The following is a 17,858-nucleotide window of genomic DNA, read 5'->3' as shown; positions in this document are numbered from 1 at the left end:
CCCTTCTAATCATTACTTACCCTTCGAAAATGTAACTGCTATTCTGATCTCACCCTCGTAGGTAATTATGCCTATTCTTCACTTTTATATAATGAAATTAATAGACTATGAGCTTTTTTATGTCTGGCTTCTTTGTTCAACATTAGGTCTGTGAGACTCATCCATTATTACTTATAGACATAGTTCATTCTTTTTTATTCCTGCTACCTATTTCATGATTTGAGTACACCACCATTTATTTATGTAATCTCATGTGGATGGACATTTGCGTTATTTTCAATTTTTGACAGGATTAAAACTTCTATGAATATTCTTGTATGCGTGTTTTCATGAACATAAGCACTCATATCTGTGGGTATGAAGCCAGCATTATTTGGCATTGTATGTATGTATGTCCAACTTTAAAAGACACCGCTAACTGGTGGTTATATCAACTTACATTCCCAAAGTATTGTATGGAAGTTCCAGTTGCTTTACATCTATCTTTGTCAACACTTGATGCTCTTAGTTTTTTTTGAACTTTAGCCATTCTGGTCAGTATGCAGTGGTACCTCATTGTAATTTTAATTATATTTTGTTGATAAATAATGCAGTTGAACATTTTTTCATATATTCTCTTTTGTGAAGTGCATATTTCAGTTTTTTGCCCATTTTTGGAAATAGGGTGCTTGTTTTTTCCTTATTAATTGTGGTTTTATCATTATTAATTGGTAACAGTTTTTATATTCTAAATATTAGTCCTTTTTTGTTGGTATTATATATATAAATGCCTATTTATATATTATATTATTGTATTATAAAATATTATATTACACATGTATTATCTATATTTTATGTATTACAAATACTTCTTGTATTATACTTTCTTTCACTTTCACTCTCTTAATGGTATCTTTTTTTTTTTTTGACAATTTAGATTGTGATTTTTAATAGGCAAAACTGGCAAACCAGAGTCAGCATTGTACTGTGGTGTCTTTTGATGACTCAATAATATTAATTTAATGAAATCCAATTAATCTTTATGTTATGATTATTGCTTTTGTGTTCTCATTAAGAAATTCTTTCTTACCCAAGATCATGAAGATTTTCTCTATGAAGCTCCATTGTTTTATATGCTGCATTTAGGTCTACAAGGCAGCTCAAATTAATTTAAATGTATGGTATGATATAGGGGTCAAGGTTTATTTTTAAAATATGGACCCAACTGATCTAGCATCATTTATTATAAAGATAATTCTTTCCATATTGAACTACAGTGGTGCTTTTGTTACAAATGAAGTGATTATGAAAAACGGGTTTGTTCCTGGACTCTGTTTTGTTCCATTGATCAAGCTAATTATTATTATACTGACAGCACACTGTCTTAATTACTATAGCTTTATATCAAGTCTTGAATCCCCACAGACTAAAGCATAAAGTAGAAACCTCTCTGTATGATATAAGGCCCTCTTTCAGAGTTCAAGCTTTTATAAATAACTAATGTTTGATGCTTGCAGTAGGAGGCATTCAATAAATGTGTTGATATGAATTAGACTGGAATGTGACTTCTTATGAGTATAGAGCAACAAAAAACAAAGTGAAACATGAATACTGCCACCTCATATCCCTTCTATGAAACTGGAAGATATAGGTCTTTATCATAAAGAGTTAATGACAACTTTTATATAAAAGTTGCATGGAATGGGGTAAGGGCAAGGAACATGGTGAAGATGATACCGGTGCTTCTTGAAACTCCCTTAAACAGGTTATCTTGTTCCTATTGTCAAAGCATGTTAAACATTAGCATGAGGAAGGAGGAAAAGAGAGTGACAATAAAGGAGAATTTTTTTTCTAAAGGAGACTTTTGTCCCTTGCCTTCCTCCTAGTATGGAAATTTTAGACTACGTATGAGAGGTTCTCAGAGCGTACTGATGTAGCATCCTCTATAAAGCTAGTTTTAGAGTTCAATTTTTAAGAGGCTATTATAGAAGAAGAGAGGATGGTAGTCTATAAAGTTATCTAATCTATAGTTTTGCTAGCACTGCTTAAATTGCTTTGGCAGGAATATCAGTGTATTTCATGGTTGCAAAGAATTTTGTGTGTGTGTGGATAGTGAAAGCAATCATTTTCAAGTACGCTTGCCAAATTCTACAATACAAAAAAGACTGGTTAATGCTCTGCATTATGATTTAATGCTATCTGATGAAAAGGCAAAAAAAAAAAAAGGCCTTAAAAATGTTTTACTGGGTCTCTCTAAATACTTTTTATATTTTGACTTTCACAAGTACACATTTAACTCTAGTCTTCAAAATACCTTTAATTTGGCTTTTTTTTGAGCCTCGAGAGCAAGCTTTCTTAAATCTTCAGTCTCTTTCTGTAACTGTTCATTTTCTTGCTGAAGTTTCAGCCTTTGTTCACTGACAAATCCACAGTTCTCTCTCTCAGACTCCAATATGTTTTGAAGTTTCTGAATCATTTCTTGGCAACGTGATATCTCTTCTGAGGAACTGATTAAAAAAACAAAAGGAACCTTTAAACTTAATGATCTGTAATGAAAGTCAAGAAGTTATGTTTTATAGTATAGACTTTTGTATTCTTTGTTCCAACCCATTACTCTTCACTGTAGACTTAAGCTATGTAGTTTCACAATGTTGTATTATCCCAGGCAAATACAACCAATTTAGCAATCTCATCTAATAAACTGAACTGTTACCACTCACCTAGAAAATCTATGTGAAACTTTTTTTCAAATTTTGCTAACAGTGAGAATCACTGTGTAACAAAGACTTCAAGGGGATAAACTGAAGCTAATGGTAAGGAAGGTGATGTAGGTAATGATCAAAATTCCTTTATTACTTCAATCAACTCCATAAGAAGACACATTAGCTGTCTATATTACTAAATTACAATAAGACCTATTTCATATTTTCCTGTTATATGACTTAAAATTTTTTTTAAAAATAAACTTCCAGTTCTATAAGCCTCTTGTTTTATCAGTTTAAATAGGTTATATTTCTTGAACTTTCTCCACAATGGATTACTGGGTGACCCAACCTTCAAACGTATATTGCTTCAATATATTGCTAATTTTTATTCCTATCTTTAAAAATTTCCATTTTTTCAATCCTGCTAATCAAATACTGCGAACATTATCTGGTCAATACGTGTCAGAGGGAATATATAAGGTCTTTAATTTCCATAATACTTTGGCTTTTTTTCCCTATTTCAACTTTGGCTGATAAAGTTCCTAATGAAATGACAGATCTAGGCAATGATCATCAAATGATAAAATCAGAAAGAAGCTAACATCAGAAATAATCACATATTATGTGCCTACAAACTGAAGTCCAAAATATTACAATTTATAAAGAATTCTTACAAAAAAATGTGAACTGGATCAGGTCAAGCCTCTTGATTTGATTATTAGTTTTTAGGAATTACATGGGACAGAGAAACAAGGTAAATGGCATCACATATATGCATGCAGGCAGAGGAAACTAGAATACAAACAACCTAGGTTTTCAACAAATTGTAAGAAAAAAATAGAGAACTGGGGGGATAACTAGAAATAAATATCCATCTATTCACCACCCGCAACATCCATTCATCTGTTAATGGACACTTAGGTTGTCTCCATATCTTGTCTACTGTGAATAATACTGCAATGAATGTAAGAGTGTAGATATTTTTTTGAGATAGCGATTTTGTTTCCTTTGGATATATACCCAGAAATGGATCATATGGTAGTTTTTAAACTTTTTTGAGGAACCTCCGTACAGTTTTTCACAGTGGTTGTACCAATTTACATTCCCACCAACAATGTACAAGGGTTTCCTTTTCTCCATATCCTCACCAACACTGGTTATCTTTTGTCTTTTTTTTTTTTGATTTAACAGTTTATTATGATTTATGAATGTTATTCATATGATTATCATATTCATTTATGAATGTTATTCATATGATATCATATTCATTATGATTTATGAATGTTATTAATATGCCTTCGGCTCAGGTCATCATCCCAGTGTCCCGGGATCGAGTCCCGCATCGGGCTCCCTGCTCTGCGGGGAGCCTGCTTCTCCCTCTGCCTCTCTCTCTCTCTCTCTCTCTGTCATGAATAAATAAATAAAATCTTTAAAAAAATAAAATAAAATAAAATAAAAAACATCAGTCCATTAAGCCATGTAGAAATAAGTATGCAAAAAGCCTGCAAACCAAAACATACTTTAAACATGGTTAAGAAAAAGGATTATCTGAAATTCTGGATTTTCCAATCACTTCGTTATGCTAATGGCAGCCTAGTAATCCTTCACTTCAGTTGAAGTAAGCCTCCTAAATCTGGCTTTACTGCAGGTTCCAACTTCTATGTTATCTTCTGTCATCTGCCCTTCAAAGCTTTCCTTTAGGGTTAATATGGCCACATGAATGCATCTTCAAATTCCAGGTCTTTGTTATTTTTCTTGAGGAAAGTCTTCCCATTCACATATTTCTTTCCCATTGCTGAGGCTTACCAGGCAAAGTGAGCTCCAGATGACTGGAGCTGAAATATTTATTTCTGACTGAAATAAATACAGTTGCCCCTCATTCCAACCACAAATTAGTAAAGAAACTCCAAATGCATGACCATCACCTGACTGAGTATATGCTTGCATCACTATACCAGCTGAGCTGCTAGAATGGGTTCTTGGTAAATGAGATAGTATCACTGAGCTAGTTTTTGAGCTCTGTACACAAGCACTCTGTAATCTGGGCCCATGCCACTATACACCAAGCCTGATTGATTCCACTTTTTGTACACCTTGCTCATCATACAGAATGGATTTGTTTCTTCTCAGTTGCTAATACCACACTATTTGCAGCTTTAATTCCCACTGGAGGGGCTTCTCCAGCTACAGCAGTGAAAGCATATTCAATCCGGGTAAGTTTACATTTGCTGAATGCAGTCAGCCAAAAGCTGTAACTGTGCTCTGCCATCTTTACCTGGAGTCTATCTTTTGTCTTTTTCATAGCCATTCCAACAGGTGTGAGGGGACACCTCAATGTGATTTTGATTTGCATTTCCCTGATGATCAGTGATGAAGAGCACCTTTTGATATACCTGTTGGCCATTTGTATGTCTTCTGAGAAAAGTCTCTTCAGGTCCTTTTCCCATTTCTAAAGCAGTTTATTTGTTTTGCTATTGAATTGTTCAACTTCCTTACATATTTTCGATACTAACTCCTTGTCAGATACTGCTTGCAAATATTTTCTCCTATGCTTTAGGTGGTCTTTTCACTCTTGATTTTCCTCTTTGTTATGCAGGAACTTTTTAGTTTGATGTAATTCCACTTGTTTATTTTTGCTTTTGTTAGTTGTACTTATCGGGTCAGATCTGAAAATCACTGCGAAGACCGTCAAGAAGCTTTCCCCCTGTTTTCTTCTAGTAGTTTTACAGTTTCAGAATTTACATTTCAGTCTTGAATCCATTTTGAGTTGACTTTTGTATATGGTGTGAGATAAGGGTTCAATTTCATTCTTCTGCATATGGACATCCAGTTTTCCCAACACCACTTATTGAAAACACTATCCTTTCCCCATTGTGTGTTCTTGGCACTCTTGTCAAAGATCAGCTGGCCATAAATGCATGTATTTATTTCCATTGATCTACATGTCTACTTTTTATGCCTGTACCATACTGCTTTGATTTTTTAATTTTTCTTTCACTTATTTATTTAAGATTTTATTTGTCAGAGAGAGAAAGAGCAAAAGCAGGGGGAGCAGCAGGCAGAGGGAGAAGCAGGCTCCTCGCTGAGCAAGGAGCCTGATGCTGGACTCAATCCCAGGACACTGGGATCATGACCTGAGCTGAAGGCAGACACTTAACCAACTGAGCCACCCAGGTATCTCCCATACTGTTTTGATTACTGAAGACTTGTAATATTTTTTGAAATCAGGAACTGTGATGCATTCAGCTTGCTCTTCCTAAGATTGCTTTGTCTATTCAAAATCTTCTGAGATTCATTATGAATTCTTTTTTAGGATTTATTTATTTGACAGAAAGAGAGAGAGCACAAGCAGAGGGAGTGGAAGAAGGAGGGAGAAGAGGCTCTCTGCTGAGCAGGGAGCCAGTCACAGGGCTTCTCGATCCCAGGATCCCAGGATCATGACCGCAGCCAAAGGCAGATGCTTAACTGACTGAGCCATCCAGGCGCCCCCATTATGAATTTTAGGATTGTTTTTTCTATTTTTGTGAAAAATGCCACTGGAAATTTGATAGGAATTTTATCAAATCTGAAGACTGCTTTGGATAGTATGGACATTCTAACACTATTATTTCATCCAATTCATGAAGATGGTTTCTTTACATTTATATGTGACTTTCTCAATTTCCTTCACCAATGATTTTTAGTTTTCAGTGTAAAATTTTTTTTACTTTCTTGGTTAAATTTATTCTAAGTATTTTATTCATTTTGAAGCTCTTGTGAATGGGACTGTTCATTTCTTTTTCAAATAGTTTGTTGTTAGCGGATAGAAATGCAACTGATTTTGGTATGTTGATTTTGCATCCTATAGCTTATACTGAATTTATATATTAGATCTAATGACTTTTTTGGTGGCGTCTTCAGGGTTTTTTCAATATATAGGATCATGTTGTCTGTAAACAGAGTCAATTTTACTTCTAATTTGGATGATTTTCTTTTTTTTTTTTTCTTGTAACTGCTCTGACTAGCACTTCCATTACTATGTTGAATAGAAGTGGCAAGAGTGGACACCACGGTCTTGTTCCTGATCTTAAGGGAAAAGACTTTAGCTTTTTTCACCATTCAGTATGATGTTAGTTGTGGGCTTGTCATATATGGCCTTTAGTAGGTTGAGGGACATTTCTTCTCTAATTTGTTATTTCTTTAATCATGAATGGATGTTATATTTTGTGAAATGCTTTTTCTGTATCTATTGAGATGGTCATGCGTTTTATCCTTCATTCTTTAATGTGGTATAGCCCATTTACCGACCTGCATACCATCCTTGTCTCCCAGGTATTAATTCCACTTGACAATTGTGTATGATCCTTTTAATGTGCTATTGAATTTGGTTTGCTAGTATGTTTTTTGGAGTATTTTTACATCTGCGTTCATCATGGATATTAAGCCTGGTATTCTATTTTCTTTTTTTTAAATTTTATTTTCTTATGTTAATCACCATACATTACATCATTAGTTTTTGATGTAGTGTTCCATGATTCATTGTTTGCATATAACACCCAGTGCTCCATTCAATATGTGCCCTCTTTAATACCCATCACCAGGCTAAACCATCCCTCCACCCAAGCCTGGTATTCTATTTTCTGATAGTGTCTTTGTCTTGTTTTGGTATCAGAGTAATGCTGGCCTCATAAAATGAGTTTGGAAATGTTCTCTCGTCAATTTTTTGGAAGAGTTTAAGAAGAACTGGAATTTAAGTCTCCTTTAAATGTTTAGTAGAATTCACCAGTGAAGCCATCTGGTTCTAGGCTTTTCCAAAACCCAAGGAGGTTTTTGATTACTGATTCAATCTCCTTACTAGTTTTCAGATTCAGTCTTGGGAGGTCGTATGTTTCTAGAAATTTATCCATTTCTTCAAGTTTATCTAATTTGTTGGCATATAATTGTTCACAGTAGTCTCTTATGGTCCCTTGTATTCGCGTAGTATCAGCTATAATGTCTCCCCTCTTTTATTTCTGATTTTGAGTCTTTTTTTCTTAGTCTAGCTAAAAGACTGTCAATTTTATCTTTTAAGGGATGCCTGGGTGGCTCAGTCATTAGGCGTCTGCTTTCGGATCGGGTCATGGTCCCAGGGTCCTGGGATCAAGCCCCATATCGGGCTCCCTGCTCGGCAGGAAGCCTGCTTCTCTCTCTCCCACTCCCCCTGCTTGTGTTCCCTCTCTCTGTGTGTCTCTGTCAAATAAATAAATAAAATCTTTAAAAAAAAAAGTTTTATTGATCTTTTCTATTGTTTTGTAAAAATTCTCTATTTCTACTCTTATCTCTGTTACTTCCTTCCTTTTGGGCTTAATATTTTTCTTCTTTTTCTAGTTCTTGAGGTGTATGGTTAGGTTGTTTATTTGAGAGATTTCTTAATGTATATTTATTGTTAAAACTTTGCTATAAACATCCCTCTGAGAAGTGATTTTACTACATCCCCTAATTTTTGGTATATTATGCTTCAATTTTCATTTGTGTCAGGATATTTTTGATTTCCCTTTTGATCCACTGATTGTTCAAGAGTGTGTTAATTTTCCAATATTCTTCCCGTTACTGATCTGTAGTTTCATACCATTGCACTTGGAAAAGATACTTGATATAATTTTAATCTTCTTAAATTTGCTAAGACTTGTGGCCGATCATCTGATCCTGGAGAATTCAACACTTGAGAAGAATGTGTCTTCTGGTGTGTAGGACAGAATGTTAGGCCAATTTGGTCTTTAGCATTGTTCAAGGGTACTGTTTTCTTACTGATTTTCTGTTCTGGATGATCTGTCTATTGTTGAAAGTGAGCTATTAGTTTCCTACTGTTACTTTATTGCTCTCTATTTTTCCCTTCAGCTCTGTTAATATTTGCTTTATATATTTAGGTGCTCTGATGTTGAGTGCATATAGTTTTATGATTGTTATTTTCTCTTGATGAATTAACCCCTTTTTATCATTATATAATAATCATTTTTGTCTCACGATAATTTTTGACCTAAGTCTATTTGTCTGATATAAGATACCCCTGCTGTCTTTGGGTACCATTTGTATGGAATATCTTTTGCCATCTCTTCACTTTTGGCCTAGGTGCTTCCTCAAATGTAAAGTGACTTTCTAGTAAGCACCATATGGCTGGATCTTATTTTCTAATCCATTTAGTCTATGTTTTTTGATTAGATAATTTAATCTACTTAAAAGTAATTATTAACAGGTAATAACTATTGTGATTTTGTTAACTGTTTTCTGTTTTGCAATTCTTTTGTTCCTTTATTCTTATTTTAGCTGTCTTTTTTTGCGATTTGTTGAATTTTTATACTGGTTGCTTTCATTCCTTTATCTTTTGTCTACTACACATTTTTCTTCTGATTAGCATGAGGCTTACATAAAACATCTTATAGTTTTAAATTTGTAACAAATTTAACTTCAATCACATAAAAATCTCCACACTTTTACTTCTCTGCTCCCTCACATTTTTGTTACTGATGTCATACATGTTTTTATATTGTATATCAATTAACACACTATTGTACCTCTATTATTTTTAATACTCTTATCTTTTAACTTCTATATTAGTGTTAAAAGTGATTTATGTACTACTATTACATTCAGAGTATTCTGAGTTTGACCATATACTTACTTTTACCAGTGAGTTTTATACCTTCATATATTTTTGTGTTGCTAACTAGTATCCTTTCATTTCCACTTGAAAAACTCTTCAGCATTTCTTATACAGCAACTCTAATGGTGATGTAACCCCTTTTGAGCTTTTGCTTGTCTTAGAAAATTTTTAGGGTGCGTGGGTGGCTCAGTTGGTTAAGCGACTGCCTCCGGCTCAGGTCATGATCCTGGAGTCCCGGGATCGAGTCCCGCATCAGGCTCCCTGCTCAGCGGGGGGGTCTGCTTCTCCCTCTGACCCTCTTCCCTCTTGTGCTGTCTCTCATTCTCTCTCTCAAATAAATAAATAAAATCTTTAAAAAAAAAAAAAAGAAAATTTTTAATCTCTCCTTCATTTCTGATGGACAACTTTGCTGGGTATAGTATTCCTGGTTTGCAGTTTTTTTCTTTCAGTACTTTGAATATATCATACCACTCTCTCTCTGCTGCAAGGTTTCTTCTAAGAAATCCATTGACAGTTTTATAGGGGTTGGGGGGAGTCCTTTGTATGTGATGAATCATTTCCTGTTTTCAAAATTCTTTTTTATTTTTGGCAATTTGATTATAATGTGTCTAACTGAAGACCTCTTGATGTTGAGCCTATTTGTGATTCTTTGGGTGTCATGGATCTGGATGTTCAACTCCCTCCCCAAATTTGGGAAGTTTTCTATTATTATTTCTTTATAAACTTTCTGTTCCTTTCTCATTCTGTACTCCTTCTGGGATTTTCATAATGTGTATATTGGTTTACTTTAAGATGTTCCATAACTCATGTAGGTTTTCATCACTCTTTCATTCTTTCTTCTCTTTGTTCCTCTAACTGGATGATTTCAAATGACCTAACTTCAAGTTTGCTGATTTTCTTCTGCATGATAAAGTCTGATGCTGAAACTCTATAGAATTTTTCAGTTCAGTTCTTCAGCTCCAGGATTTCTGTTTCTTTTTAATGGTTTCTATTTCTTTGTTAAACTTCTCATTTTGTTCATGTATCATTTTTCTGATTTCATTTAGTTGAATGTGTTCTCTCATAGTCAACTGAGTTTCTTTAAGACAACATTTAAAATTTTTGTCAAGCAGTTCATGGGTCTCTGTTTCTTTTGGGTCAGTTAGTACAGCTTCATTAGCTTCCTTTGGTGTTGACATGTTTGTCTGATTCTTTCTTGGTATCTGTGTATTTGAAAAAGCAGATTCCTCTTCCAGTCTTTACAGACTTATTTTGGCAGGTAGACTTTATCCCGCCAAGTCCTACAACTGATAGGGCTGCTTCTGGGATTGTGGTTGAGTAAGGCTGAAACCATGTCATGTGGCTATTGCCAGGTTCATGGTTGGCAAGCATGTCATCGGGGTACAGTCAGGTGTTGTGTCCCATGGGTTCCTAAGGGCGCTCCTGTCATGTCACTGGGCTGGTCCATGGGTGGGTAGGACTGCTTTTGGACTGTGGTAGAGTGGGACTAAAGTTGGGTCACAAGACTGCCTCAGGGATTGTACTCAGGTCTGAGGTCAGTGGGTGTTTAACTGGAAGCATCTACAAGTGTGGCTTCTGCTGGGTCTTTTGGGTGGACTCCTGGCAATGAAAGACTACCTCAAATTGTGGTAGAGCACTGCTGGATCCATGTCTTGTGGTTTTTGCTAAGTCTGCAGTCAGGTGTGACTTCTGCTGGGCAACAGTTAATACTCCCATCAGTTTACTGGGCTGGTTCCTGGGAGAGCAGGACTGCCTCCACACCATAAGAGAGTGGAACTAGAGCTGGGATGCAGAACAACAGTCAGCTCTGAGGGCAGATCTGTTATCAGAAGTACCCACAGGGATGGCTTTTTTGAGTCCCTTGGTGGAGGGGGCCAGGTGTAGGACTGCAGACAAGTAGGCTTAGAGCCAAGACCATAGGTAGATGGGACCACAGTGTGCACTGCCACTGGTGCGTAAGCTTCCCTCCCTGTTTTTGGGCTCCAGCAGTGTTTTGTAACCTCCTACCTGGATCCCAAAGCTCTCACAAAGGCATTTTTGTCCAGGGATGCCTTTCATATATTTTTCTGTGGAGGGACATGGGCTGGGTACCTCCAATTCATTCCACTGTGTTGCTGACATTATTCCTCTTTATTTTTAAAATATTAAACATATTCTGTAACAGACTGAGATTTCACGTAATTCAAATTAAGTTTTACTGTATTAAATAACACTCTGGGGGAAAAGGTAGAAAAATATTCAGAAGGGATATGCCAGACTATAAATTTACCATTTTAGTAGACAATGTAATAAATAAACATGATGGATTATTATAGAATATTCAATAACAAAAGAAATGTAAGTATAAACTGAGTATAAAAGCAATAATTATAAGGAAGCTACTGTAAAAGCTGCATAGTTAGTATGAAAAGAACTCAGTCTTATTAGCATTCTATTTAACTGCCAAAAGGGAGAAATTTAAAATAAAACGGTATAATACTGTTAAATCTTTTCTTCCTGAGGAAATTAGTTTTCAGAAATAAGCTTAAAGGGGCAACCGGGTGGCTCAGTTGGTTAAGCGTCTGCCTTCAGTGCAGATCATGATCCCAGGGTCCTGGGATCGAGCCCCACATCAGTCTCCTTGCTCAGCGGGGGGCCTGCTTATCCCTCTCCCTCTGCCTGCTGCTTCCCCTGCTTGTGCTCTCTCTCTGTAAAGTAAATAAATAAAATCTTAAAAAAAAAAAAAAAGAAAGAAAGACGCTTAAAAGATTCTATTTGGTGCTAAAAAGTTTTTTTTCATCATATATGTAAGTCCTATTTAAAAAAAGTAAAGAATCTGTCAGAAAGTGTATGAATTCTGAAAATGTTAACAGAAAATCGAAAAGAATAACTTACTTTATTTCAAGTTGTTTTATTTTATTTTCTGCTGTCTTAAGTCTTAGTTGAAGATCATCTTTTGAACGCTCTGCAACCAGACATCTTTGGTGCATTTCTTCTAGTTTTCTGTAATCACTTTGATTTACTCTACCTTCATGGTAAATCTGCAAAAGATTATATGTATATTACCTTACAGAAGAAAACTGTCTTAAGAAATTACAGTTTAGAAACTGAAATCAATGATAAATAAAAACCCATAATCATGTGTTCATTTGTTCCCATCGTTACACAGTAAGACATATCAGTAACTTTGGTTATTTCATATTTAAAAAATGTTGAAAACTGACACATAAAAATTATTTTTGAAAGTATTCATGCTCACTGTAAACTAGTTTTAATATGTTATTTAAAAAATTATTTATTTTATCCTTTCATTAATGTGATGTGTCATGTTGATTGATTTGCAAATATTGAACCACTCTAGCAACCCAGGAATAAATCTCACTTGATCATGGTGAATGATTTTTTTAATGTATTGCTGGATTCAATTTGCTAGTATTTTTATTGAGGATTTTTACATCCATGTTCATTGGGGATAATGGTCTGCAGTTCTGTTTAGTAGTGTCTTTACCTGGTCAGAGTGAAGCTGGCCTCACAGAATGAATTTGGAAGGTTTCCTTCCTTTTCTGTTCTTTGGAATAGTTTGAGAAGAATAGGTATTAACTCTTCAACTGTTTGGTAGAATATGTTGTGAAGCCATTTGGTCCTGGGGATAGTTTTATTATTTTAAAAAGAAATGTAAAATATTGAAAGAAAAGAAATATTCTAAATGTCACCAAGTAGAGATAACCTTTTTGATTAAATTGTTTTGAACACCCTTCAAGACAATTCTATATTCAGGCACACCTGGTGGCTCAGTTGGTTAAGTGTCTGTCTTTGGCTCAGGTAATGATCTTGGGATCCTGAGATTGAGCCCTGCTTTGGGCTCTCTGCTCAGTGGCGAGTATGCTCATGCATGTTTTCTCTTTCAAATAATAAAATCTTAAAAAAAAAAAAAAAAGACAGTTCTGTATTCTGATATTAAAGAATACAGACATATGTTATGGTGCAATAAACAGAACTATCTGAAAGTGATTCTATAATCTTACTCTGGATTAACTAGACCATAATCTAACTGAAAGGGGGGTGCCTCTTTTCCCAACAGGAGTGGGTGTACCCAAGCTCAGCTTCTTATAAGACAGGCTTCCTACCACAACACAGGGGCTGTAACATCCTGAGAACTGTAAAGTCTCCAGGTGCTAAGCAGCTCACATTTCAGACAAATTCTACCCATAGCTACCCCCTAAATCCAGACTGCCTGGTCAAGCAACCTGTATCTTCTCCCACTGAAAAGACTGCTTTGTCACTCCTGCTCTATAAAAAGGTAGGATATCAGCAAGTTAATGTCCCACTACTAAAATACAGACATGTGTATATCCTGTGCCTTTTCTTTACCTGTTGTCTTTAGTCTTGTTTTACATTTCCCCAATTAAGCCTATTCCTTAATCTATGCCATGTGATTTAAAAAATTTATCCCAGCCATGATGTACAGTAGGTAGCAATCTAAATGGGATCTATCCCTATTCCATAACAGTAACTCAGAAGGAATCAACCTCACAGGAGACTGGTGACCATAAATGTCCTACCTGGAACATGACATATATACTTTTGCTAAATGCTGCTTTTGTGACTCTTTTACTATCTGATGTCATTATCTTTTTATGTCACTAATACAGATATGTCACATGCTTTTTATACTATGTAGTTCTTCTTTGAACATCAAATTCTGGCTCTACCATTTACTACTTGTTAGCGTGGGTAAGTTACTTAACCTCTGTGAGTTCCTAAGGCAGCACTTAAAACACAGTATATGCTGCATCAAGTTTCATTTCCCTGTTTTCCCAAGGCATTTTAAGAGAGTGGGATATTTACTGATGGTAAAAAAGTTATTTAAATAAGAAATAAAATTTTAAACTATAGACTTTTCACATTATTTTTTCTCAAATATCATTGGGGTAATATTTTCCTACTTAAGAAATAAAAATCTATACTTTTAAAAGGTTAAAATTAGAGTAATGATATAATTTTCTAGTTATATATACTTGTTTTTATAAATAGCTTACACCCAATAAAAGTTGGCATTAAATTTAAAAACAGAAGGGAGACCAAGTAAAATTTACTATTGGGATGAAGTTTAAACAAGGAATATAGCTACTTCATAAAATTTATACCTTTAAGTAAAAAGTACATATACTGTGGCCACTCTTACAAAGAAATGTATTCAGGCAATACTAGTATTTAAGTGTTGACTGTGAATATATTCCAAATAAAAACACTCACTTACAATGTAGGGGTTGCTAGTAGGCAGTGTGATGAAAGTGGAGAGTAATAGTGAGCATTTGCAGTTGAGTTTTAGGTTAGGTTTTTGTTTTTTGTTTTTTTTTTACCTTTTCTAGTTCTCCTTCCACTGCTTTTTTCTCCCTAATGGCTCGTTCAATTTGTCCTTGTTTTTCAGCACACTCCTATAAATTCAATTCATATTGGAAATAAATATATTTGTAAAATCTTAAGAAAAAATGGATACATAAAATGATTTGTTCATAACAAGAATACCACACTTACCCTATCAATACAGCAGGACCATACTGATTATTAAGCAAAAACAAAACCAAAAAACCTCCATCTTCAAAGAGCTACCTATCTCAGGAGTTCTAAGTAAACATTCTAAATTGGTGACAGAGGTTGAGGGATTCTAGAGAGAAAAAAATGAGACCCTTTTCTCATATTAGTTTTATTCATATACTCTTATGACTTATTTTGAAAAGGAACACAGAACTGGACAGTGACACAACACCCTGAGGATAACCTGTGGCCTAAAAGGCACAAAGGTATATAAATAAATTCTAAAACTTTTTTTTTTTTGCAAAACTTATAAAGAGCCACCTGGTGGCTCAGTTGGTAAGCGTCTGACTCTTGATTTCAGCTCAGGTCATGATCTCAGGGTTGTGAGATCAAATTCTACACTGGGCTCTGTGCTCAGTGGGGAGTCTGCTCAAGATTCTCTCTCTCCCTCTACCTCTGCCCTTTTCCTCCCCCACCCTCTGTTCACATGTTCTCTCAAAAAAAAAGAGAAGAGAGCCAATGGACACAGTAAAAATTTTATTAGCATGATCATAAAACATTTCTGCTCCAAAGGTTTTAATCAGTAAAACTGAGCAAGCATATCAATCAGTTGATAAAATTTAGTATTTTGCAAATGAGAGTAAAACTGAAAACAACCATTTATAATGACTGGTTCCTCATAGCTATTTGTTTTTATCTATTTATTTTCGAGAATGGGTGTGATTATTTTCTATTAATTGTATTTTATGCTTTGGATGAACCTCCTTACTGGCAGTACACTACTGATATTCAATTATCTTTAGCATAACTCTATTTTACAGAAGTACTGTATATCAATGGTTTTAAATTTTAAAATGAGCTTCTAAATTGTGACCCCAAATGAATTCTGATTATAATGAAGACCCTTAACCCTATGTTACTAATCAGATGATTGATCCAAATTTATTATCTTTCATTAAGGCAGAATTGTTAGTGTACAAGAAATGAAACTTTAATGTGCCATATGTTCATACAGTAAATTGCTAATCTATAAAAAAGTGGTTTTATGGTGTGAAATTTGGGATTTCTCCTATGTTCATAACTCATCTTATGTGATTGTTAAAAGACTATTTTTAGAGCAGTTTTAGGTTAACAGCAAATTGACAAGTTAGAGATTTCCACTATATTTCTTGTCCCCATATGTGCAGAGCCCTCCCCCATTTTCAACATCCCTCACTGTAATGGTATATTTATTAATACTGATGAACCTACACTGACACAACATTATCACTCAAAGCCCATAGTTTACATTTGAGTTCACTCTTGGTGCTATACATTTTACGGGTTTGGACAAACTTGCAATGACATGTACCCACCATTATAGTACCATACAGAGTAGTTTCACTGTTCTAAAAATCCTCTGTGCTTCACCTATGCTTATTCATCCCTCTCTCCTCCTAAACCCCTGAAAACGTTTTTACTGTCTTCATAGTTTTGCCTTTCCCAGACTGTCAATTAGAATCAAACAGTATGTAGCCTTTTCAGACTAGCTTCTTTCACTTAATAATACACATTTTAGTTTCCCCCATGTCTTCTCATAGCTTGATAGCTCATTTCTTTTTAGTGCTGAATAATACTCCATTGTCTGGATGTACCAGTTTATTTGTCCATTTGCCTAACCAAAGGACATTTTGGTTGCTTCCAAGTTTTGGCAACTGTGAACAAAGCTGCTATAAACATCCTGAATGTTCAGGTTTTTGTGTGGATATGTTTTCAACTCTTTTGGGTAAATACAGAAGAGTGCAATTGTTGGACCATATGGTAAGAGTATATTTAGTTTTGTAAGAAACCATCACACTGCCTTCAAAAGTGGCTATACCATTTTGCATTTCCACCAGCAATGAATGAATTGAGAATTCCTGTTGCTCCACATCTTTCCCAGAGTTGGGTGGTGTCAGTGTTCTGAATTTTGGCCATTGTAATAGGTGTATCTAGTACATATTTGGTGTAATGAGTAGCAGCTCATTATTGTTTTAGTTTGCACTTCCCTGGTGAAATATGATGTGTAGCATCTTTTCATAATCTTATATGCCATCTGCATATCTCCTTTGATGGGGTGTCTGTTAAGATCTTTGGTCCACTTTTTTTTTTTATTATGTTCAGTTAGCCACTGATTCATTAGTTGCATATAACACCCAGTGCTCATCACAACATGTGCCCACTTCTTATTTTTTTTTTTTAAAGATTTTATTTATTTGACACAGACAGAGAGAGAGACAGGGAGAGAGGGAATACAGCAGGGGGAGTGGGAGTGGGAGAAGCAGGTTCCCTGCCAAGCAGGGAGCCCGATGCGGGGCTCGATTCCAGGACCCTGGGACCATGACCTGAGCCGAAGGCAGATGCTTAATAACTGAGCCACCCAGGTGCCCCACATGCCCACTTTTTAATTGAGTTGTTTTCTTATTGTTAAGTTTTAAGAGTTCTTCATATATTTTGGATAATAGTCCTTTATCTGCTATGCCTTTTGCAAATATTTTCTCCCTGTCTGTGGTTTGAATTTTCATTCTCTTGACAGGGTCTTTCACAGAGAAATTTTTCATTTTAATTCAGTCCAACTTACCAATTGTTTCATGGGTCATGCCTTTGATGTTATACCCCCAAATTCACTGCCAAACCCAAGATCATCCAGATTTTCTTCTATTTATCTTCTATGAATTTTATAGTTTTGTGTTTTACATTTAGGTCTGTGACCATTTTGAATTAATTTTTGTGGAGGGTGTAAGGTCTTTGTCTCTATTCATTCTTTTACATGTGAATGTCTAATTGTCCTAGCACCATTTGCTAAAAAGATTGTCTTTGAATCATTGTATTGCCTTTGCATCTTTGTCAATGATCAGCTGACTGCATTTATGTGGGACTATATTTTATCCCATTCCAGATTCTGTATTTTATTCCATTTGTCTATTTTTTCACCAATATCATGCTAGCTTATTATAGCTTTATAGTAATTCTTGAAATCTGGTAGTGTCAGTCCTCTGATTTTGTTCTTCTCCTTTAAT

The 17,858-nt window shown here is 35.1% G+C and overlaps 1 protein-coding gene and 1 pseudogene across 4 annotated transcripts in view; both read right to left on the bottom strand.

Moving 5' to 3' along the window:
- The window catches only part of SCLT1 (sodium channel and clathrin linker 1), a 204,348-nt gene that overhangs the window by 65,961 nt on the left and 120,529 nt on the right, over positions 1-17,858 (bottom strand). For all 4 annotated transcript variants that reach the window (XM_035023077.1, XM_035023076.1, XM_035023079.1 and 1 more), the window contains 3 exons: positions 14,646-14,720; positions 12,178-12,323; positions 2,294-2,486 (listed from right to left, as the gene is read on the bottom strand). In XM_035023077.1, the coding sequence (XP_034878968.1) occupies positions 2,294-2,486; positions 12,178-12,323; positions 14,646-14,720 (414 nt within the window). The remainder of the gene's footprint in view (positions 1-2,293; positions 2,487-12,177; positions 12,324-14,645; positions 14,721-17,858) is intronic.
- LOC118022482 lies at positions 4,254-5,491 on the bottom strand (annotated as a pseudogene).

Source organism: Mirounga leonina, unplaced genomic scaffold, assembly GCF_011800145.1.
Source record: "Mirounga leonina isolate KUSES-001 unplaced genomic scaffold, KU_Mleo_1.0 Mir_176, whole genome shotgun sequence".
Classification (NCBI taxonomy): domain Eukaryota; kingdom Metazoa; phylum Chordata; class Mammalia; order Carnivora; family Phocidae; genus Mirounga; species Mirounga leonina.
The sequence above is the reverse complement of the archived record's forward strand: the minus strand, read 5'-3'. Positions and strand labels throughout refer to the sequence as shown.